Source organism: Giraffa tippelskirchi, chromosome 2, assembly GCF_054371585.1.
Source record: "Giraffa tippelskirchi isolate mGirTip1 chromosome 2, T2T-mGirTip1v1.2.pri, whole genome shotgun sequence".
NCBI classification, from domain to species: Eukaryota; Metazoa; Chordata; class Mammalia; order Artiodactyla; family Giraffidae; genus Giraffa; species Giraffa tippelskirchi.
In genome coordinates, this window is record NC_137276.1 from 104,147,541 (window position 1) to 104,171,808 (window position 24,268).

A 24,268-nucleotide genomic window follows, 5' to 3' on the forward strand; every position below is an offset into this window, starting at 1 on the left:
CTTCAACCTCATCTTGAATGAAGGACTTTAGGGTACTTAAAACATAGTAATGTTTATTGCTTTTTAATTACAATTAAATCCAACTCTCAGATACTGACTTTTTTTGGGGGGACTGCACTATGTGGTTTGCAGGATCTGAACCCGATCAGGGACTGAACCCAGGCCACTGCAGTAAAAGCGCACAGTCCAACCATTGGACTGCCAAGAAATTTGCTCAAATACTGACTTTACCAACAGTATTTCCAAGGTACTTCTTATACTACATCTTTTTCTACCTAAACTTTGGAAAGAGAACATGTTCCACACCTAAATTACTTCCCTAGACATTACTTATTTAATATCAATTATTGCCTATTATCTCATTGACCATCTAGATAATTTTAAACTGTAGTTTTATCAAGTGCCCTATTTTCATAGTTCACTGAACTATAGCAAGAATTGATACAGGTAACCAACATTTTCTACTTCACCCTTCATTTTAAGTCGTCATTTGAAATAAACAAAAGCCATTATAAAATTCACAAACTTCATACCAAATCCTCGGCATTTTGCTCATCATTTTCAGAAGTGTTAGAAAGTTCTGAGATATTTATACAATCTTGATTCCTAAAAGACAATTTTTTACTTTAATAGTATGCAAATATAGTTCTTGTTTCTGAATATTTAAACTACTTTAAGATACAGATCCCCAACTATGCAAACAGCTCCCCAACTATGCACACCCAATTAAAAGCAGCAGAATATCAGGTTTTCACTCTATCCTCTGTGGAGACAATTAATCGTACTAGAATACTGAAAGTAATTTTTTGCATTTAAGTATGTATGGAAATTAAGCTGGTAATCCAGAAGTACTCTAAGTATGGCCTCAACTGGATGAATACACAGATGAGTTTTTCTAAGTTATCACCACTGGTAATATTTGTACAGTGAGTATCAGGAAAATGGCTGAATTGAGATAAAAGAGAATAGAAACAAAAAAGGAAGTAGAAACTGAAGCAAATTACATCTTGACCTCACTGTAAACACAACAGAAGAAAGAATGTTAAAATAGGGCTATCTAGACATGACAGGGATGAAAATGGGCATGTGATCCCTCTAAGTAGAAAAGAATTTGGGGGAAAAGGCAACAAGCTTGAGTCGTCCAGACAATGGACAGATTCAGCCCAGGAGGGTGAAACAGACTGGAATCAGTTATTCACCAGTTTGGAGCCAGATGTTTAAAATAATGTCAGAATTTAAAAATTATCTTCTCCAATACATAATTCTTTCAAAGAATTTTTATAACTGTGGGGGAAAGGCATATAAGATTATACAGCAAAATCATATGACATTTTAAAGGAAAGAGGCTGAGTAATGTGTCCAAAGTCATCCAGAAAGTTGACTAGAACAGACTAGGTTGGGACTAGGATCTCAATTTGCAGGTCAGTTTTCATCCTACTATTCAAAACTGATTTCCAAATGCCAGAAAGTGTGGACTATTCATACATACACACTTTCACAGGATACAATCCAAAACAGATTAAAACTCAAATCTAATCGTGAGCAAATATCAGATGACTCAAATTAAACTACATGCTACTAAATAAGGGTACAACATTCATTAAAAAATGATGAGGTAATTAAAGAAAGAAAAGACTAGATTAAAGGAGATTATGAAACCAAAGAGCAAATGCAGTAGGAATTCTGGATTGGATCTTGCACCAGAAAAAGACACTGATGTAAAACCTGATGAAATCCAGATAAATTCTGTACTTTAGTCAATAGTATCGTACCAAGGATAATTTCTTAACATTTCATAAGGACACCACAGCTGTGTAAGATGTCATCCTAAGGGGAAAACAGGGCAACTCTCTGTAGTATAAAATTATTTCAAAATTTTAAAGAAACAGAAAAAATTTGACTGTTCAACTTATTCCTTTACCTAAATTATAACCACAGAAAGAGAAATTTAAAGAAATGTCCTTTAATGTAACACATTAAAATGCAACAAATTAGGAACACAATATGCAAAGTAACTTTTCCACAACATCTATAACAGGAGGTCACCTACTTGATAAATTTTAAAAGCTGGTCAGTTATCTTCTTAGCTGATCTTGCAATTACACTCTCAGGTTCATTAAATGTTCTGGCATTGTGTTCTATATATCTGACTTCCCAAACTAACGCAGATAGCCTCCTTCAAAGTAAAAAACAAGGAAGTTAGGGTTTAAAAAATGAAAATACAGAAACCAAGTAAAAAAATCCTGCATGTTAAGCCAGTATGCTACAGTAAAATAATGCTGTCAACTTCATCACAGTCATAGCAATTATATTAGAAGCTGAACTACAGAGAATACATTTAAGGACAGAAAATCTTAACAGATCACTTAATCACATCCAGAAAACCAAAAGCAACTCTCCCTTTTCACATTGCCTTTAGGCATGTTTGAAACTATAGACTCAATGAACAAAATGTGTTAAATACCATCAATCCTAAGAAACTCAATCTGACTACAAACTGACAAAGTAGTTTCTGACTAAACCCACGTTTGCAACACTGAAGAGGTAAATTAACACCAACAATATGAACTCAAGAAGTCAATTTTTTGTGAAGATAATTTCTCAAAGTTGCTGAATCATACAGAATAAAATACCATCACCTGCTTTAAAAGAAAAAAAATCACTGAGAATGGGAAATTTTATAGTTTTCAGCACTCTAAAAGCCAGAGACAAAAAATTGATGATTCCAGGATATTAATTTTTTTTAATCCCTCCCTCCCCCCAGGAAATTAATTTTCAAAGGTCAAAGTCCACTTATTAACTCGGTTCAGTTGCTCAGTCGTGTCTGACTCTGTGACCCCATGGACTGTAGCACGCCAGGCTTCCTTGTCCATCACCAACTCCCGGAGCTTGCTCAAACTCATGTCCATCGAGTCAGTGATGCCATCCAACCATCTCATCCTCTGTCGTCCCCTTCTCCTCCTGTCTTCAATCTTTCCCAGCATCAGGGTCTTTTCCAAGGAGTCAGTTCTTCACATCAGGTGGCCAAAGGATTGGAGTTTCAGCTTCAACATCAGTCCTTCCAATGAATATTCAGGATTGATTTCCTTTAGGACTAACTGGTTTGATCTCCTTGCGGTCCAAGGGACTCTCAAGTCTTCTCCAACACCACAGTTCAAAAGCATCAATTCTTAGACACTCAGCTTTCTTTATAGTCCAACTCTCACATCCATACATGACTACTGGAAAAACCATAGCCTTGACTAGACGGCCCTTTGTTGGCAAAGTAATGTCTCTGCTTTTTAATATGCTATCTAGATTGGTCATAGCTTTCCTTCCAAGGAGCAAGAGTCCTTTAATTTCATGGCTGAAGTCACTATCTGCAGTGATTTTGGAGCCCAAGAAAAATTATTAACTAAATTTTATATTTAAATGGAGCAGCTTTTGTAAGAAAAACAGAATACTAAAGACTAAGGAATGAAACTTTTCCTTGTCCAGGTTCTATCCATACCTACCCATAGGCATCTACCACTGTCTTACACACAGGACCAAGAAATAACTATAATGAAAGAAGAGAATGAAATGGAAAATAATATTAATCAGCCTCCACTCCAGCACTGTCACTGTCAGCCACTACTACCTCTGTTCACTCTAACTGGTAGGGCCCAAATTATCTTTAAAGTAGATTTCTACTCACCTGTAAAATCGATTCACAAGTCTCATTCGAATGGTGTACAGATCAGTTGGGTAAGCCACTACAGTACAGTACTTTGGGTATGTACACAGATCAACCGGACCTGCAAAAGCTGCTGCGATATCTGTAATGGCAGAAGGAAGAACGTTCATCTAAGTTCACGACCTCTACGGGATATTTCTTGACAAATCATTCATAAAACAGAGCTACCGGCAACATTGCAGGATTACCCCAAAAGTAACAAATGGAAATTACAATAAAAGAACACAATCACATTACTGTTTTAAAATATCTCTATGGAAAAGAAATCATGAAAATCAAACTTTTCACCATAAAAAACTTACCAAGATTCAAAAGTTGATCTATACCACTAATAATTCGTTCACATTCTTCATCTCTTGATTTCTGACCCCATTCACCATCTTGGGGTTTGTAAAGCAATTTCTCTAGCTCATCTGAAGTGACAGAAATACTAGCGCCTAATTCTTCAGGTGGATCAACTATGATTTCATCAAAAAAAAAAAGAAGAAGAAAAAAAAAAATCAAACCAGAAACCAAATATACACTGTATTTTAAATTCAGTTGCCCAAGTTCACAAACAGGATACTAACCAAAGGAAAAAGAAGCTACTTTGTAGCAGACAAACCTGGCCGACTCCACCTAAATCAAATGATTCAAGTTAACATTCCCAGTAATAGGACAAACTGCTATCAGATGCCTCCTATAGGATGTACTGGGAAAGCCACAACAACACTTCTCTGACACTCTTGCCAAATATGCAAACTCCAGAATTAATCATGGGGGACATCAGACAAACCCAAACTGAGGGAGAGTCTACAAAGTGGCCAGTGCTCTTCAAAGGTATCATGGCTGCGAAAGATAATGCGAAAATTCAGGGATTGCAGACGAAAGGAAACTGAGAAGACATGGCGATGAAACCCAAGCTGTGAAAAAACATTAGGACTGTGGTAAAAATCTAGAAAAGGCAGGTAGGATTAGAATTGTAATTAAGGGTATTTCCTGATTCTGATGACTGCACTGCACCTATGGAAGACGTTAACATTTGAGAAAACTGGGTGTTCAGAAATTCTTTGTCCTTTCCATTGTCAATTTTTACGGTACTTTTTAAACATTTCATTTTGAAATAATTTCAAGCTCAAGAATATTACAAAACATTCTTTTAAAAGAGTGTGCACATTTTAAAAAAGAACAAGAGGCAATATAAATATTCAGAGAATAGTTTCTTAAAAATTATTTAAAAAGGAGAAAAATGTCAACGAGCCTGGAAGACAAATGTATCACTCTAACAATCTGATAGGTAAAACAGTATTTTATTATTACTTAATGCACATTTCCAAGACTGATAATGCAAATGAGCTTTTCTTCAGACACCTCCAAATTTATCTTTATGCCTATTCATGTTGTTTGACAACTCTTCCAAAGGCTTCTTGGCCTCATGAACATGTAAACTCTTTCTGTGTGAGTGCTTTCACTAATTTGGCATTGTTTACAAAGAAGCATCTACAACTGGCTGTTAAAAACATGGGCTGATGCCAGACAGCTTAGAATCCTAACTCCTATCCTTTTCAGAGCTGTGCAACTCAGAACCAGTTACTGAAGACTCTCTTGAGTCTGCATTTCTTCACCTGTGAAATTAATAACAGAGCATCACCTCAGAGAAAGATTAAATGAATTGATTTCTTAGGAACAGAGTAAGACCTCAAAAAATGTTGATTTTCACTTACCTATATATGCATTATACAATGCAAAATTTCATTTCACATTGCTAAGTATTATTTGTTAAGATACTAAGCTCAAAAGAAAATTTAACGAAGAAGTCACTTTGACTTTCGAGAGTGGTAGTTATTTTTTCAAATTTTTCTGGAAAAACTCCTAATTTTCAAAGTAAAGCAAGACAACAGGTGATGGAGATATGTCAGTGAATAAAACATGAAGGAAAAGGCTTGACCCCTAAGGCGGACACAAGAACAACACACAGAACGAAGGTTTCAAGTGTCAATAAGTGGAGGCAGAAGGACAAAAGTTTTCGCATGTTTTTATGTTCAATCAACACTAATATAAAAGAAAAGCCTGATAGAGGAGAGATGGAGACAAGAGATATACAGGGCACCCCTTCAAAAAGTTTAACAGGAGTTTTCAGTAGCTAAAATGTTCAAGAAAATGTAATGAGAGCTATTTTAAGGTACGAGACACAAATTCAAACTTGAATGGAGATGGGAAAGTTTCCTTGTTGGAGGCAATGAACTCAGTGTCAATACCAGGTCTGAGAGGAGCTCAAAGCAGGGGACAGCAGGCACTGCGGAAGAGGCTGCTGTTGGAACAGACACTTACCTCTGACAGGAAAGGAACAGACAAACCCTAGTAAGACAGGCAAGCTGACAGAACGCAAGAGACAGACAGAAGGCAAATTAGACTTTTCTTTGAAGAAAGAAACAGGGTACTAAAATAAGGATGAGGAAAATGAAGTGGAGGGTTCGTGAACGAGGTCAAGAAGAGATAAATACATAGTTACATGAGAAAGGATAGCTGGTGACTAAGATACAGTCAGAAACAGGCTGGAAACAGGATAAGAATTAAGGACCCAGATACACATAATTCTGTTCACGTATTTTACTGAAGCTCACAGTTACAATAATAATCTTAATGTTTCTCAAAGACCACAAATGTACTCTATGTACATGAATAAGATAAAAAAACTGAAAACATATTTTCATTATTTAAAAACTACATACCATTGTCAGGTATTGGTTCCATATCCCATGGGCTAAGTTTTTCAATTTCAGTATTGTCCCACCTGTTAAGACCAAAAAACTTTGGTTAGCCTTTCACAAAGACAATTTCTGGCTAATAACTAGGTATGCACTACTAGAGTAAACAAAAAGATAGAAAATGTAAAAATTAACCTCACTGTAGCAATGAAAGTTTAAGTATTAACAGTGAGGGTTTTTCAGGATACATTATAATGCATGCATGCATGCTAAGTCGCTTCAGTCGTGTCCAACTCTGCGCAACCCTATGGACAGCAGGCCACCAGGCTCCTCTGTCCACAGGATTCTCCAGGCAAGAATACTGGAGTGGGTTGCCATTTCCTTCTCCATATAAAGAAGTATAAAACTGTATGGCAGGTTCAAAAACAAAACCAAAAATCCTGTGTGGCCTTTACCCAGGGTAAGTGAAGAAAGACAGTGTGAAAGCTTTGAATGCCACGCCTCAGAATGTGGACTTTGTTTCCACAGCCATTGGAAAGACAGCAAAGACTTTTCCTGAACAAGGGAAATGGAGTAATATGTGCTCCTGAAATGAAATGAAATGATCCTGCAACACTGGGCTGAGGAAATACTGTGCTCAGTCAACTCAATCATGTCCGACTCTTTGCAACCTCATGGACTATAGTCTGCCAGGCTCCTCTGTCCATGGGGATTCTTCAGGCAACAATACTGGAGTGGATTGCCACGACCTTCTCCAGGGGATCTTCCCAACCTAGGGATCAAACCCACATCTCCTATGTCTCCTGCACTGGCAGGTGGATTTTTTACACTGAGTCAGAGCTACACAAAAGGCCCCTGGGAAGCAAGTAGAATCTGTACCAATGAAGGCACTAGCAACAGAGGTGTGCTAGAAAGACTCCACAAATGTGAGACTGACGTAATAACATATTCAATGGTGTTATTTTTATCAACCTGAAACACATTAGTGATTTATATCACAACCTGTCATGGTGAACAAATGTTGGCAGAGGACTATTTTCATTGGCATACAGACCTCACAATGTAACACTGGAAATGACTATCAGGGTACTGTGGCTGATATGGCTCTTGACGTAGCACCGTTCCAAACCACCAAGCATCGTCAATGATAGAACGGAACCTGTCACCTATAAGAGACAACCAAATCTGAGATATCAATTTGCTAATAACATTAACAATTTTAATTTATACAACACCTATGACGCAGATAAATCAAACAATATTTTTATCTTAAAATTAGTCATTCTTCCTGTAGAGAAGGTTAAAATTTTTTTTTAAATGGGCATCTTAGTGAAACAGAATGAGAGCTTATAATTTACACATTATGGGGGTTGAAAAACAGGAATAGCTAGGAAACTATCAAGTTCTTTGGGACTTGGCTGTACAATGTTAACTTCCATATATTCCACTTGTCTGGTTTTTGTTTTGTTTTTGGTGGCTAGATGTTTTTCTTCAAGAAAACTTTCATCTCCTCAGTCCCCAAAATAACCCTGATTACCTGAGTGGACATTACCATTAAACTAGTCTACCAAGAGAGGTCATATTTTCTGATAAGATTTCATTTCAAATAGAGACTCAGGAAATTTATCTAAAATTTACCTATTTGTATTGCCTGTAGAAAAAGGTAACAGAAATTAGAAAAATTAATGAGGCCTTAGCATCATTTATGAATGCGTACATGAGCTGACACAGTGGAGGTAAAACAGAGTATTTCACTAAAACTGATAAATGGAGAATGAGCTGTTCTAGGTGCCTAAAGTCAACTTAATACATGAGCTCCCCAGAACAGCAATACATGCAAAACTGTGAAACAGCTATGACAGGTGCTGGCCTAATGACAGTCATCAATTACATCCTGAGGAGATTAATGACCACATAAGTCTAAGCAAGCCAGCTCACTGGCCTGCTTTAAATGGTCACCACAAAAACAACATTCAAACCACATTCAAAAACCCACATTAAAAGTTAGTGCATAAAATAAATAAATTTATTTAAAAAAAATAAAAGTTAGTGCCTATATTTAGGTGATTTTATTTTTTCTGTCCAACTATATAATTCATGGTTATAAAATATCAATTTTATACAAATTTTTTAATTTCTTAAAGGAATAGTTTTCTCAAGTCAATCTATTTAAGTCTAGGTTGATACAGTATCAAAGGCAAGATATTCTGGTGTACCAGAACACTATCAGTGTAACATCTGCATCATTTTTCAACTTTCTGATTGTTTTATATCAGAGGTAATTTTATGGATTATACCAGTGTCACATAACAGATGGAGATAATGCAGTGTAGACCAGTCAGAAAGGAAATAAAAGGTCTACTCTAGCCTATAATCAAGGAGTAAGAAATCATTCTTCCAAAATGTCAGATATCATACTAAGCCCTAAGCAAAATATACTTAGCAGTCACTTATATTTCTTTCCAGAATTTACATGTTTCCATCCTCCATAATAAGCAGCATCACAACCAAAAAATTCAGATCAATGAGAGATTAATTTCTCAGGGTATACATAAAATCCAATAAGAACAGACTTACAAGACTGCCAATTCCTCTGTCTTGCTTCATCGTAAAACTGACGCAATACAAGAAAGTCAATAACATCTGGCATATCATGGTATCTAAACAAAAATAAAAGACTTAAATTTCCTTCATAGCAGGTTATACTCCAGAACAACAATGTCCAAAGAAAATACAACGGGGCCCATATATGTAGTTTTTAATTTTCGAATAGCCTTATTAAAGTAAAAAGAAACCAGCGAAATTAATTTTAAGTGTATTTTATTTAACCCAATATATCCTAAATACTGTTTTACCCAATAATTAATACAAAATAATGAGATATTTTACATTCTCCAAGACTTCAAAATCCAGTGTGTAAACTTACATCACACTCAATTAAAATTAGCAACAGTTCAAGTTCCCAGCAGCCACATCTGGCTGACAGCTACCATATTGGATGGTATAGGTTTAGAAAATTATTCTAACATTTTCTGAAAAACAAATGTAGATGCCATCTCCACTACAGGCCAGAATTCTCTACACATTTAAGTACATGGAAAATGCAACAGACACACTTCCACCTAATTGCCACTGCAGACCCAGGATTTTTACTTCTATGGGTGCCCTCTATCAGAACTGCAGCTCACACCGGTGCTGTCCACAGTGCTCTACTATCTACCCTGCAGCTGAATGGAAAGGACATGCTAACCAGCAGGAGGGAAAATCTAATTTTAAGTAACTCCATTTTTAAAATACAACATGTACCTAATAGAGAAAGATCTGTCCATAAGTTTTCCAGTTGCAGGATCTATAAACGCTAGTTTGAGGCAACAAAGTGTAGGGGGTCCAACCTCATATCGTATTCCAACTATTTTGACCAATTCTTGATCCTGTAACAGATATTTTAAAAAGGATATATGGTTAAAATAAAGCAATTCCTCAAGATGATAATTCTCCACATATTCCCAAATTAAGTCAAGCTCACAATTCAGGATTTCAAACCAGACGAGGGGTTTAACTTACCATTAATTACAGTCATTTTTTGCTAAATCTTTCACATCTTTTTGAAGGTCTATTTAAACATTTTCTAATGTAAGCAATATGCTAACTTTAGAAAAAAAACACAACAAAAGTATAAGGAGGAGGACACAAATCACCCATCAAGCTCAATATCTAAAGACAACCACTGTATACAATCGAAACTTCCTTCTGACTTTCTTCTCTTTCTAGAGACACATTTCCATTTACATAATTTTGTATTATGCAAATCAAAATATATAAGCATTTGGCTTACTATTCTTCAAAAATCTGGTATTAAAGTTCAACCTGATACACTGCCATAAATACTTGTTTATATATCTACTGTGTGTTGTGACCTGCTTCAGGCAGTTGGGGTAAGTAAGACAGGCAACAGGAGAGGTTCCTATTGTGAGAGAGCATCCTACTCATTAATGAGTCTTCTCCCAATATCTGCTTCCTTAATAACATCTGCTAACAGTATGAGATCATTCATTCACTTATTCACTGCACAAAATGTTATAGTTATAATATGCCAAACAAAGTGCTAAAAGTACAGTTGATTCTCATTATCTGCAACATTCTTATTATTCTACAGGGCCACCTAAAACAGGGAATCAGTGAGTTCTCAGTGAATACTGAACCACTGCTCCTGAAGGAAAAACAAGCTCAGGTTGATACAAGTCACATTTCAGTCACCTAATTAATATAGTATCTTGTGTAATGTGAATTTTGGTGTTAAAAAACCTCCTTTAAAATATGTGCTTAGTCATTAACACTGGACTCACAGCCAACAGCACTATGACTCATGTCTCCGTGAAGCTAATCTAACACAGACTTTCTACATAAGGTACATCATCACTTTCTTGTGCTTAGTAACACAAGACAGTACTTGAGCACTATGCTTGGGGACCATTTTAAACAGCAAGTCACCAACAAAAAAGCAGAAAAACATGAAAAAATGTTAATGTGGCAATGAATAAAATGAAAAGAACTCTTATTTACAACATGAGAGCTCAAAAGAAGCTCTTGTTCAACCTCAGCTAAGAAACACGTTCGACAGGCAAATCAAATTTTTTGCCAAGCTATGCATGTCTGCAAATGACTAGAAAGCATCTTGAACATTGATTCTGGTGTTAAAAATAGTATACAGCGAATAGGCAAGTTGCAAATAAAAATTCATGAAAAATGAGAATCAACTGTCCTCAGGTACACAGTAATAAGTAAAAGAGACATATATCTCAATGTATCTCAAGCCAAATGCACAGAAGCAGAGTTTTTTCACCTTTCACAGTTAATGAAAGTATTCAAAAATATGAAGTATAAAAAATAAAAATTACCTATAATACTATTCTACATTTAATCACCACTGACATTTGTATTTATTTTGGTTGACCCCATGTCTTTAGAATTTTTTTTAACTAAAACTGTAATTTCACATCCTGTTTTTCCTCTCACTGGTACATTATGAAAATTCAACATTCACTTAACAAATACTTTACAACTTTCAGTTACATGGTGGGCTCTACATAGTAGCCAAATATAGGAACATATCGTGATTTGGTTCATTCAGTATTGTAGGATATTTGGATTTTTTACTAATTTTGGCTTTTATAAACAGTGATATGGAATTACCTTGCTCATAGATTTGTATGCACTTTTGGTTGTTTCCTAAATCAACCAAAGTAAAATCACTGATTTTAAAGGTGTAAATATTTTCAGTTTTAATTCTAATTACCAAGATATCTTCTAGGGAGCCTGGACTTGCTTCTTGCACCTTTATCATCAAGTTGAATAACTATTAATAAATCAAAACCTTTGCTGCTACTTGTTAGAACATGGTATTTTTCTTTAAATGTTAAAAATATATATACAAAGTACAGGGAAGCTAAAGTTTTTCCTGTACTTTATTATGCATGTCACTGAAACTTTTTTACCAATTTTTTTGTTTGTTTGCTTTTTGGAGACTTGCACTTCTTTTGAAAATCTGTCCTGGATACAAGTATTTTAAGATTAATGGTAATATAGTCAAGATGCCTTCCAGCAGTATACAGTGTCCACCAATAAGCATGTCTTCTGACGAGACCTTAATGATCAGCAGGTTAACAGCAAAAATGTTTTTAAGGTGGAAAGTAATGGAAAGATAGTAATATGGTATGCTTCCAGAGTGTTTCTTAAATGGATTTATAAATAACTATGTTATTAATATTATAACTATGTTTATAAATGGATTTATAAGTAACATATGTATGTGCTAAATGTTTAAGATTTCATAATGCCATCATCTTACCCTAAGATCCATTTTTCTCCATGGCTCCTTGTTAGGGTTCAGTTCATAAATGTTATTTCTTCTGACAGCCTCAATATAAGCTTCATGACCCTGTCGAAAATATATTACCTGCAAAAGGGAAATGGACATTTAAAAATAAAAACCTAAGATTAGCATTAATTTTATGACCCATATTCATATTTTTTAACTGTGTAACTCTCACCTCATCACCCATTTGAGGAACAAAAGGAGATTTTCGAAGTGTGGTGTCAGTTATCCAAACTGGAGGATGAAATTCATATAAATGTTCCACGTCTGCAAGCTCTGCCTGAGTCATCCTCTGCAAATTCTGCCAAGGGAAAGAGTACAAAGTTTAATAGAATAGAAAGTGGCACCATGCACTGTTTAATTGAAAACAAAAGACTTTGGCTGTTTTATAAGCATGTCACTTAATGATTAGTTCCTAACAGCATATATATTTGGTTCATACGTACACAGGAACATTATCAGCTGTATAAGCATTGTAGATCTACCGAGCACTTTCTCCTGAATTTCTAACAGATTCTTCACAGCACTCACATTACATCCTAGGAAGTGGGGCTAATTTCCCACTAAACCCTCTTCAACAACCCTCTTCAACACACTAAGCCTGCTTTGCCAAGACTCCACAGACTAATTATCTCAGGCAGTCTGCTCTTGATTTGAAGTTTTGACACTGGTAATTTTACACATGATTTCACTTACATGTGGAATTTAAAAGATGACACAAATGCACTTTTATAAAACAGAAACAGATTCATAGGCAGATAACAGACTTGTGGCTGTCAAGGGAAAGGGAGGTGGTAGAGGGATGGATTAGGAGTCTGGGGTTAGGAGAGGCAAGCTATTATGTATAGGATGGATAAACAACAGGCCCACTGTATAGCACAGAGGACTATATTCACTATTCTGTGATAAACCATAATGGAAGAAAAGTTTTTTAAAAAAGAGACTGGTAATTTTAAAACAGAACCACAAATGCTGATACTCTTCCTTTCCCCTTTAACAGGTGGAGCCCAAGTCTCCTCCACTGGAGTGTGTGCTCCAACTCCTTTTAACAAAGAGAAAAAAGCATAAGTAACAATGGGCAACTTCTAAGCCTAGGTCATAAAAGGTTTAGCCCTTGTTTAATTTTTGTTCCACTTGCTCTGGGGACAATCTGCTACCAAGTTAAGAAGACACTCAAGCAGCCCTCTGGAGAGACCCATGTGGTGAGGAACTGAGGTCACCGGCCAACTACTCCATGAACAAGCTTCAAAGATCCACCTCTAGTCAAAACTTCACAACACTGTGACCCACGCCAATATGATGACTGCAACCTCATGAGTCAAAAATCAGCTAATCAGTTTCCAAATTCCTGATTCATTAAAACATGAAATAATACATGTTTGTTGTTTTTAAGGTAAGTTCCAAGATGATCTGTTATACAGCAAAAGATAACTAATACAAAGACATAGCATCTTTAAGCATTCAACAGGAGCACATGCACGTATATATACGTATAACAAGGTACAGGGATGTTACAATTAGGAGAAAAGTACTACGATGGAACATGTCAAATGAAAACAGGAAACATGACAATAGCAGACAAAACAAGAAGGCCCTTAAAATGCCTTGAAGTATATTTCTGGTGTTGAAATTGACAGGAGAAAATAAGAGTTTTGGTGGGGTTCTGAAAAAAATAGATCTTTCCCTCTGAAGTTACAGAATCAAAAAGGTGTTAAGTGCCAAGTTCAATTCAGAGCAGATTAGATAGTTTTAATAATAAAGAAGCTTTTCCAAAAGTAAGTTTGTTTTTATTTTACATTTGACTCCTGATGATAACAACATTATCAATCAAAATAATAATAATAATAATGAAGGCTCCAAATTCCCAAAGATATCCAATTTCTAAATATGGACAGAAACTATGAAAGTGTAGATAGATGTTATTTTTAAGGATATACTTTTCGTACCTCTTTTTTAGGCTTATTTTCTTTCTTTCTCTTTCGTCTCCTTTTTGGAGGAGATAAATTCTCAGCAGACATTTCATCCTCTGAACTGCTGCAAAATCGAGTAATTCGTCGACGAGATGATGTTCGTAAAGGAGGCTGCAAGTGGATGCCTGCGTCAGCTGTCCAATCAGAATACCTAGAGGAAGAGTCACTGGAAAAGGAAAAGTTGTAAGTTGTATGGAACCAGAATCTAAGCCTGAATAGCAAATTAATCCTACAACCTTAAGAGAGATGGAAACAACAAGGAGGAAAGAAAAGATCCCAGGAGGATTCAACTACCTCACTATCAACAAATACTGACGTGACCAAAGATCATGAGAAGCGAAAAATCTTCACTGACACTGGAAATCAGAAAAGGATGTAAGCCTCAATAAATGTTTTTAAATATAATTTGGATGAGACCTCATGGAAGACAACATCGAGAGCCAACTAATAATTCCCCCTTCCAAAAAATGAAGTGTAGTTATGAAAACAGTCGAGACCCCGCAGAAGAGCACCACTTCCCCTGAACTGCAGGAAGCTGAGAAATGGACTAGAAATGTTAACTGGAATGACAGACCCGTCAGTGAGTATACTGAGAAGCACAAGGAAGGCAGAGCCACACCAAACAGAAAGCTGTACGTGGGCACAGCATCTTGCCAAGAAGGGGATTCTCCTTAATATGAGAAAAGATCCCAGAGAGGGACTAGTCTCGGCCTACTCTAGAGCAAAAGCAGAATCAAATAGGAAACTCAATCTAGAAAACTAGCCCCTGCCACACTGCCAGCTTTAGCAAACATAGAAGAGGATCAAGACCCTCTACTGGGGCCATCATTACCCAACCACATACCTCCCAGGCTCCATAAAACCCATATCCAAAAGCTATTTACTATAAATGTTATTTCTCCATTACCTTTTATGCTATAAAAAGAGCTGTTTTAAAAATCTTAAAGAGCATGTGCTTTGTATAATAAAATTCAAGATAAGTTGAATTCAAGCATAATGAATACAGAGACAGAAAGGCAAGGGTGGTGGTTGCCAGGGTAGGTGGGGTGGAGTGATGAATTGCTGTTCAGTGGGTATATGTCTCAGTAGTGTAAGATGAAATGAGCTCTGGAGACTGGGTGCACAACACTGTGAATGTACTTAACACTACTGAACTGTATAGTTAAAAACAGTTCCGATGATCAATTTCATGTTCTGTATATTTCCAATTAAAATTAAATAAAAAAGACTGAGCACTAAAGAATTGATGCCTTTGAACTGTGGTGCTAGAGAAGACTCTTTTGAGAGTCCCTTGGACAGCAAGGAGATCAAACCAGTCAATCCTAAAGGAAATCAACTCTGAATACTGACTGGAAGGACTGATGCTGAAGTTGAAGTTCCAATACGTTGGCCACCTGATGTGAAGAGCTGACTCACTGGAGAAGACCCTGATGCTGGGAAAGATTGAAGGCAGCAGGAGAAGGGGGTGACAGAGGATGAGATGGTTGGATGGCATCACCGACTCAATGGACGTGAGTTTGAGCAAACTCCAGGATGTCCTTCACTATCAAAGGACAGGGAAGCCTGGGGTGCTGCAGTCCATGTGGTCACGAAAAGCTGGACATGACTGAGCAACTACAACAAACTAGACAAGTACTCTAGAAATCACTCCAGCTCCTAAGCATAATGGAATAAAAGAAGACAAGAAAAGAAGCCAGGAGTATGATATAATAGTATGTAAAGCAAAGTATCAATGGAAATTAAAATACTCGTATTTAGGAGAGACAATTTTCTAGACATGGTTGATAGAAACAATTACAAAGAGAGAATGACGTCTGGGTTTCTGGTTTGAACATCTGCCAAGAAAGCTGACATTTATCAAGATGAATTTGGATACCAAAACTAAACAAAAGCTAGTATGTATGATAAAATAATGTTTATATTTTAAGGCAGGAGGAAAAGTCAACATAAAATTCTCTGTACGTGTCCATTTGGGCCTCTCTCACTAATGAGCAGTGGGCATCAGCATTATATGTTAGCCAGAGCCACTCAAAGACAGGAGTGCCTGCTCAATAGTAAAGATCATTTTTTTTCCTTTCTTCTGACATTAGCAATTTAACTTCTTAAAAGAATAACCTGCTTTCCCAACTCTGGAGGGAGTCACAGTACTTAGTGCTCACTTTGTACAAGTTGATATAGACTATGTATCCTTGGTGAGATTTACGTAAAATAGCAGTATGTCATCCTGATGTACCATCTTTTATCTTGAAAATGCACGTGATTATGCCTTCAGCTTCCAACAGGCCCAACAGTTCTCAGAGCTTCCTGTGAATCTGCCTCCTGGTTATGATCCTTACTTCGGCTTGATTGATTAAAATTCCCTTTTCCTTCTTCTTGATTAATTAAGTGAATTTCCATCAACATATGCAATAACTAATAATAAATTTAACAGTGATTTTACCATACAGACTTTGGATGTTCCACTTTATGAATGTAGCCCAAGGCTAAATTGATATTTTGAGTACACATATTTAAACTTTGGCTCAAATGTTTTATAGTCAAATAAAACACCCAAAATATTTTCTATAGAAACAGCTGTTAATCCAGGTTTTTCTCCTTTTAAATGTATTAAAAACCCGATAGATGGTAGCTCTTACATCTTGAATGTCACTCAAGTATGATTCCATTCAAGGTTATGACTAAAACGCTTACAAGTTTAAAACAAGTAAAAACAGGTACCTTGAACTCTCACTGTCACTTTCACTTCTTCTATCACTTTTCCATTCTTCTTCTTCAGAAGAACAAGAACCTTCACTTTGATCACAAGAAGTCTCCTGATTTGTGGAAGGGAGAAAAATAAAAATCTTGATCTCTGATTTTAAATAGCACATGTCAAGAGAAACCACACAGTCCTTCTAACCAGGTGATAAAATATAATTAGCAAAACTTAAAACAAAAAGAAAGTGTCTTTACTACATCCCTTTTCCTATCAAAGAATTAGGCAAGAGGAAATATGTGAGACTTAACACTACTACTATTAACAAATAAAAACCTGACATAAGAGACCATTCTCTGAGCAAAGTTAATACGAAGATAATGTAAATGTTCTCAGTGTTTCGGACTCAAGCCAGTGTTAAGACGTGGGCAGAAACATCTCGTGCACTTTCAGTGCTCTAATGACATATGATGTTGACCACCTTTTAGAATGCTTATGTGCTATCTGTATATCTTCTTTGACAAAGTGCAAGTTAGATATTTTGTCGATTCTTAAATTCGATTATCTTCTTATTCAGTTTTAAGAATGCAAGTCCTTTATGAGATGTGAGTTTTACAAACATCTCCCAGTCTGTGGCTTGTCTTTTCATTCTCCTAACAGTATCTTGCAGGCTTTTCTATTGTCAGGTTTTTCTTTCATGGATCACAGTATTGGAATTGTATCTAAAAGTCATCACACCCAAGGTCATCTAGATTTTTATTACATGTTATCTTTTAGAAATTTTATAATTTTGTATTACATTTACAGTAAGTTTATGATAAATTAGGAGTTAATTTTTGTGAAAATTGTGTCTAGATTTTTTTTTCTTTCTTTTGCATGTGGCTATCCAGTTGTTCCATACCACTTGTTGAAAAGACTATGCTTTGTCCATTGAGTAGTCTTTGTTCCTCTGTCAAACGCTAATTGAGTCTATTTGTACTGGTCTATTTCTGGGTTTCTTATTCTGGTCCATTGATCTATTTGTCTATTCTTTCACCAGTACCATGCTGTCTTAAAAACTGTAGATTATTTATACTAAGTCTTAAAGTCAGGTAGTAGCTATCAATCCTCTCCTTTGTTGCTCTTCAGTATTCTGTTAGTTATTCTAGGTCTTTTTTTTCCCTCCAAACAAACTTCAGAATCTCTTTGCCAATATCCACAAAATTAACTTGTTGTAACTTTGCCTGGGACTGTGTTCATCTATAGGTGAAGTTGGGAAGAAATAATATCTTAACAAAGATGTGGAGCATAGGAACTTTCATTCACTGGTGATCAGAATATAAAATGTAACACAGCCACTATAGGTAACAGTTTGGCAATTTCTTACAGAGCTAAAAAGAAACTGACCATAGAGGAAAATTAAACACACATTACTAAAAAGGGGTCAAAGTGAAAAGGCCACATACTTTTTGATCCAACTATATAACATTTTAGAAAAGTCAAAACTATGGAAATGGTGCCCATGGCTCAAGAAGATAGAGAAAGTGATGATTAAGTACAGCAGAGCGTGGTTTAAGACAATGGAACTATTCTGTATCTTATGGTAGATACCAAACATTATGCATCTGTCACACCCCATACAGCACAGTGATCTCTAATGTAAACTATAGAATTTAGTTAATGATAATGTATAAAACTAGTTCATCAGTTGTAGCAAGTGTACTATACTAAATCAAGATGTCATTAATAGGAAAGAGAAACCATATATGGGAACTATATAATTTTTTTTAAACCTGAAACTACTCTAACATATAAAGTCTTTAAAGGAAGAGAGGGGAACAAATGACTAATTTCCACAACCCTAATAGCTGCAGTCTACTTTTAACTGCTGGTCTTTGCTACTAAGAAGGTATTTTTTTGTTTTGTTTTGTTTTCGGCTGCACTGGGTCTTTGTTGCAGTAGCTGCAAGCAGGCTTTCTCTAGTCGTGGAGAGCAGAGGTTACTCTCCAGTCGCAGCACACAGGCTTTTCATTGTGGTGGCTTCTCTTGTTGTAGACCACGGGCTCTAGGTACTCACGCTTCAGCAGTTATAGCTCATAGGCTTAGCTGCCCCAAGGCATGTGGGATCTTAGTTCCCAGACCAGGGATCAAACCCATGTCCCTTGCACTAGGTAGGCATATTCTTAATCACTGGACCACCAGAGAAGTCCCCCAATGCAGGTACTTTTAAACTGAGACACAACCTTTTCCTCTAACAGCCATTAAGTGCATCACAACAGATAATGAAAATGCCAAGAAGAAACAAAACTAAAAGAAAATATCTACTTTGTTCACTTCATTTGAAAATGCAAAGTAAACATATTCTTAAAAAAAAATGCTTCTCAAAATGGGAGCCCAATGCCATTCAAGGAGTACTGATTCCTAGGCCTACCAATCTAGATCAGCTGAACAGAAGTCTGCTTTTTATGCTCAAAATAGACTTCTAAAAAAAATCACAGTAATAATAAGCTATTAAAATCTACTACCTGGAAACCACACATTCTGTGAAAAAACTTTACATGTTTTATCTCAGTTAACTCTCAAAACACCTCTGTAAACAAAGGCAGGGTTAAGACAAAGCTAATGAAACTTAAGTTTCAGAAGCTTTCAATTTAACTTGCCTATCAAGGCCTTGTGTCAACTTGCAACTCCCAAGTTCTTTTTCTAAAGGATGTCCCTAAATTAAACAAGATTCAAACCCCAAAAATCCTGGATCTATCCTGCCTATGAGTTTTATACTGTCAAGTCACTACCTGCCCCCTAACTAAATAACAACTGTGGATAAGGATGTGAAGAAACTGGAAACTTCATACATCACTGACTGGGAATATAAAATGCAGCCACTTTGGAAAACAGTCTGGCAATTCCTCAAAAGGTTAACCACAAAGTTACCATATGACCCAGCAAACTGACTACTAGATATAAACCGAAATGGAAACTTATGTCCTAACAAAACTCTGTACATAAATGTTGATAAGCAGCAATATTCAGCACAGCAAAAAAGTAGAAACAGAACTTCCCTGGTGGCCCAGTGGTTAAGTATCTGCAGGGGATGGAAGTTCAATCCCTGGTGCAGGAAGATTCCACGTGCCATGGGGCAACTGTTCAATCCCTAGTGCAGGAAGATTCCACGTGCCATGGGGCAACTAAGCCATGCACCTGGAGCCTGTGCTCCACAACAAGAGAAACCAGCTCAATGAGAATCCCACACACCACAACGAAGAACAGTCCCTGCTCTCCCCAACGAGAGAAAGCCTGTGCACAGCAGCAAAGAACCAGTGCAGCCAAAACTTAATTTTTTTAAGTAGAAATAATACAAATGCCCACTAGCTGATGAGTGGGTAAATAAATCGCAGTCTATTCCTATAACAGAATATAGGGCAATGAAAAAGAATGAAGTACTAATCCTGCTGTACTATACATGGAATCAGCCCTGAAAGCATTAAGTGAAAAAAGCCAGTCACAAGGATTATACTGTACATGTCTATTAAATGAAATGTCCAGAATACAAAAATTAACAGGAATAGAAAGATTAGAGGCTGCCAGGGGCTTGGAAGGAGTACAAGCCCATCCATGGAAGTACTTGCAAATGGGTGTAAGATTTCTTCTTAGGTGATTAAAGTATTTTGAAATTAAACAGTGGTGGTGACAGCACAATTTTGTTCATATTCTAAAACCACTGGACATTGTACATGGTATGGTACAAAGCTGTTCAAAATTGTTAGAGAAATTCAAAATGTGAAAGTTCATCTTAATCTCTAGAGAATACTATTGTTGTTAGTTTAATCGCTAAGTTGTGTCAGATTCTTTGCGGCCCCATGAACTGTAGCCATTTCCCAGACAAGAATACTGCACTCCACGGGATCTGCCTGACCCAGGGATCAAACCCACAAAAAAAAAAAAATAATAATGATAAAAATAAAAAATAGAATACTGTATTTTTACATAATTTCAAGGTAGATTCAAAGTAAAGAATTAAGACAAATTATTATTCAAGATAATTTTCTGTTTTAAAGTTATGAAACTCACATGTCTTATAGAGCTTGAAGATTCATTTCCAGAAGATAACTCAAGCCGTCCAACATTTCTTCTACCATAATTTGGATATTTACGCCTACATGTCCTCTGTCTAGACTGTGACATCAAAGTCACCGAATCAGACTGAAATACAAATGTGCAGATGAGAATAAACACTTAAATAAGTACAATCTTCATTAAAATATTAATCATTCTATAAAGTCTCTAAAGGATTTAAGGCAAAAATAATAATAGTAAGTTTAAAAAATAAAATATTCTTGAATGGGTATTTTTGCAACATATTGTTAATCAAGGTTGGTTGTTTTTTGCTTTTTTGTTTTTAACTTTTAAGATATTTAGAAGACATGGCTAAATTTAATAAGCACATTAGATCAGCATCTTCCAAACTGCACCATATTAATTGGTTTATCATAAGATAGTAACTATAATCCAAAAAAGAAATCACTTTAAAATATTTATCTTAGAAGTGAAAGTATATATTCCTATATTATGATGCAGTAACCAATGTTAAGAAATATATCACGGTGTGAATATACAGAGAGAAATATCTGAAATGATCCTTAAATAACAATACAACTTATTTTCAGGTTTTAACTTTTTGGATGATTTGCTGTCAGTACTTTTCAGCTGTGCTTGAATTTTTAAAATACTTTTTAATTAACAAAATAATTAAATAATCTTTTAAAATCAGTCAAGTAAAATAGCTAGATTGAAAGGGCAGCAGTGGGGAGCGGAGGTGGGGAGGAGCATGCTATTCCTCAAACACCAAAGTCACGTTATGTGAAAGCACTCTGTGAAAGTATATATTCCCAGAACTGATATACAAATCAATTTTCATGTTAGTGCCATCTGTTTATAACCATGAGGGTGTTTTATCAACATATCCTGGCTGATTTTAAAACAATTCCTTTCCTTAATCTGCCAGTACTTTTTTTTTGTTAAAGCAACAATTCCTATTAATGAATTTCATGACTAAGAATACGTAAATCAGATGGACCAAAAAACTACCACTAAGAACAAGAAAATACAATTTTTTAAAAAAGTTTGAGGGCACTATATACCTAACAAGTCTACGAAGATTTACAAGACCAATACACAAAAAAGTTATCAGTAATGTAAAAGAACCCTAGATTTTCACTCTGGAAGAGGAAGCTGAAAGATTTAGCAGATAAGCAAAACTGACAGATCAAATTCTTGAGTTAAGCTAACAAAAATTGCAATCCAGAGTCTCCTATATATAGGTGAGCACCTCAAGCTTCGGCTGTTAGCCCAAAGGACTATAATCTAGACTGTAAGTAAACTACAGACCAACAGTAATCCCAAGGAACTAAAAAGTCCATCTTCGTCTGGGTTAAGGTGATACAAGCTTGAAAGTGGCCCAAGTAGCCTACGAGAAGCAAATCATATGCGCTCTGGGGAGTAAAAACCATCCGAGGCTTCAAATCACCTCTAACCTCTAACATTCAATGAGAACACAGGGAGCAGGATTTCCCTGGTGGTCCAGCGGTTAAGAAACCCCCTGCCAATGCAGGGGACACAGGTTCAACCCTCGGTCCAGGAAGATTCCACATGTTGCAGGGCAACTTAAGGCCGTGCACCACAACTACTTGAAGCGCACACTAGAGCCAGTGCTCTGCAACTAGAGAAACCACCACAATGAGAAGCTTGAACACCACAACTAGAGAGTAGCTCCCACTCACCGCAACTAGAGAAAGCCCATGTGCAGCAATGAAGACCCAGAGCAGTCATAAATAAATAAATAAAACACAGGCAACAAAGAAAATGTAACTGTAAAAAAAATGAGAAAAAAAAAATCAATACTGAATGGAAATGCATCAACAGGGGAGTAAGATACTGAAATAATCAAATGGATTTTTTAAATAACTGGGGCTGATTTTCAAGGAAATAAATAATGAGAACTTCAGAAAATGGAAAATTCTGAACTGAAAAAAATACAATAACTAAAACTAAGAACACAAATTTAATAGCAGATTACACACACCTACAGAGAACTAACTAACTGGAATATATTCAGTCAGAAAAAAAATTCACAACAGCAAGAAACAGCCTAGAAACAAAAGAGATAGAAAATAAGAGACAGCAAGTAAAGGATAAAAACTTACTATGCAAACACTAGCCAAAAGAAGGCTAGCACAGCTATATTCATATAAAAGAATCTGAAGAATAAAGCACTACTACAGATAAACTCATGATAAAAGGTTCAATTCAGTAGGAAAAAGGAAAATTCTAAATATGTACACATGTACACACCACATGACATAGCTTCAAACTACATAAAAAACAAGCAGAATCAAAGACATCTACAAACATAGTGATAAATTTAACACACATCTCATCTTATGGTGATATTTTAACACACATCTCACCTTCCTTACAGAAGAGTTCAATCATTTTGAAACCACATGTGGCATTAACTACTACAGCTGAATATACACATATTATATGCTCCAGTAATTTTGCTCCAGTGCATATACTCAAAAGAAAAACATACACGGATACCAAGAAATACGTACAAAATGTTCAAAGCAGTATTCCTAAGTTACTACTTGTAATATGAAAACAACCCAAATGTCTTTTAAGAACAAATTAAACAGCAACATGCTCACTGTGTGAATACTATCCAGTAATGAAAACAACTGAACTGCAATTACTCACAACAAAGATAAATCGCACAAGGTCAAATGCAAACCAGATACTAAATATTACATATACATACTGCATGATTCCACTTAGATCAGTGTTTCTTATCCTTTTTCACATTATCATTACCCTATAAGAAACCCGACTTTCTCATTTGCCCCCTCAAAATTGTTATTACCACAGATACTACATAAGTATTTATGTCCTATATGTATCCATGATTTGTATATAAATAGATTAAGGTTTAAAGTGTTAGCCTTCTTATCCAATACAGGGTTTAAAATAGCTAGAACAAAAGCTTAATTGAAAATTTTAAAGCTCTCTGCATTTAACTTTCATTCTGAATAAATTTTTGATGTAATTTAGATTGTAAAATATCAAATTACATTCCCAAATTAGAAACTTACGAATATATGTGCTGTGCTATGCTTGGTCATTCAGTCGTGTCTGACTCTTTGCGACCCCACGGACTGTAGCCTGCCACGCTCCTCTGTCAATGGGGATTCTCCAGGCAAGAATACTGGAGTGGGTTGCCATGACCTCCTACAGAGGATCTTCTCAACCTAGGGGTCAAACTCAGGTATCCCGCACTGGGGTGGATTCTTTATC

The 24,268-nt window shown here is 36.0% G+C and overlaps 1 protein-coding gene across 1 annotated transcript in view; it reads right to left on the bottom strand.

The window, feature by feature from the left end:
• Window positions 1–24,268, bottom strand: part of BRWD1 (bromodomain and WD repeat domain containing 1) — a 120,102-nt gene that overhangs the window by 32,695 nt on the left and 63,139 nt on the right. The window contains exons 21-33 of the mRNA XM_081569894.1: window positions 20,990–21,121; window positions 16,966–17,060; window positions 14,224–14,413; window positions 12,453–12,578; window positions 12,251–12,358; window positions 9,709–9,833; window positions 8,980–9,062; window positions 7,457–7,568; window positions 6,427–6,488; window positions 4,018–4,173; window positions 3,677–3,797; window positions 2,051–2,176; window positions 534–606 (exon numbers count right to left, since the gene is read on the bottom strand). Coding sequence (XP_081426020.1) covers window positions 534–606; window positions 2,051–2,176; window positions 3,677–3,797; window positions 4,018–4,173; window positions 6,427–6,488; window positions 7,457–7,568; window positions 8,980–9,062; window positions 9,709–9,833; window positions 12,251–12,358; window positions 12,453–12,578; window positions 14,224–14,413; window positions 16,966–17,060; window positions 20,990–21,121 — 1,509 coding nt within the window. The remainder of the gene's footprint in view (window positions 1–533; window positions 607–2,050; window positions 2,177–3,676; window positions 3,798–4,017; window positions 4,174–6,426; window positions 6,489–7,456; window positions 7,569–8,979; window positions 9,063–9,708; window positions 9,834–12,250; window positions 12,359–12,452; window positions 12,579–14,223; window positions 14,414–16,965; window positions 17,061–20,989; window positions 21,122–24,268) is intronic.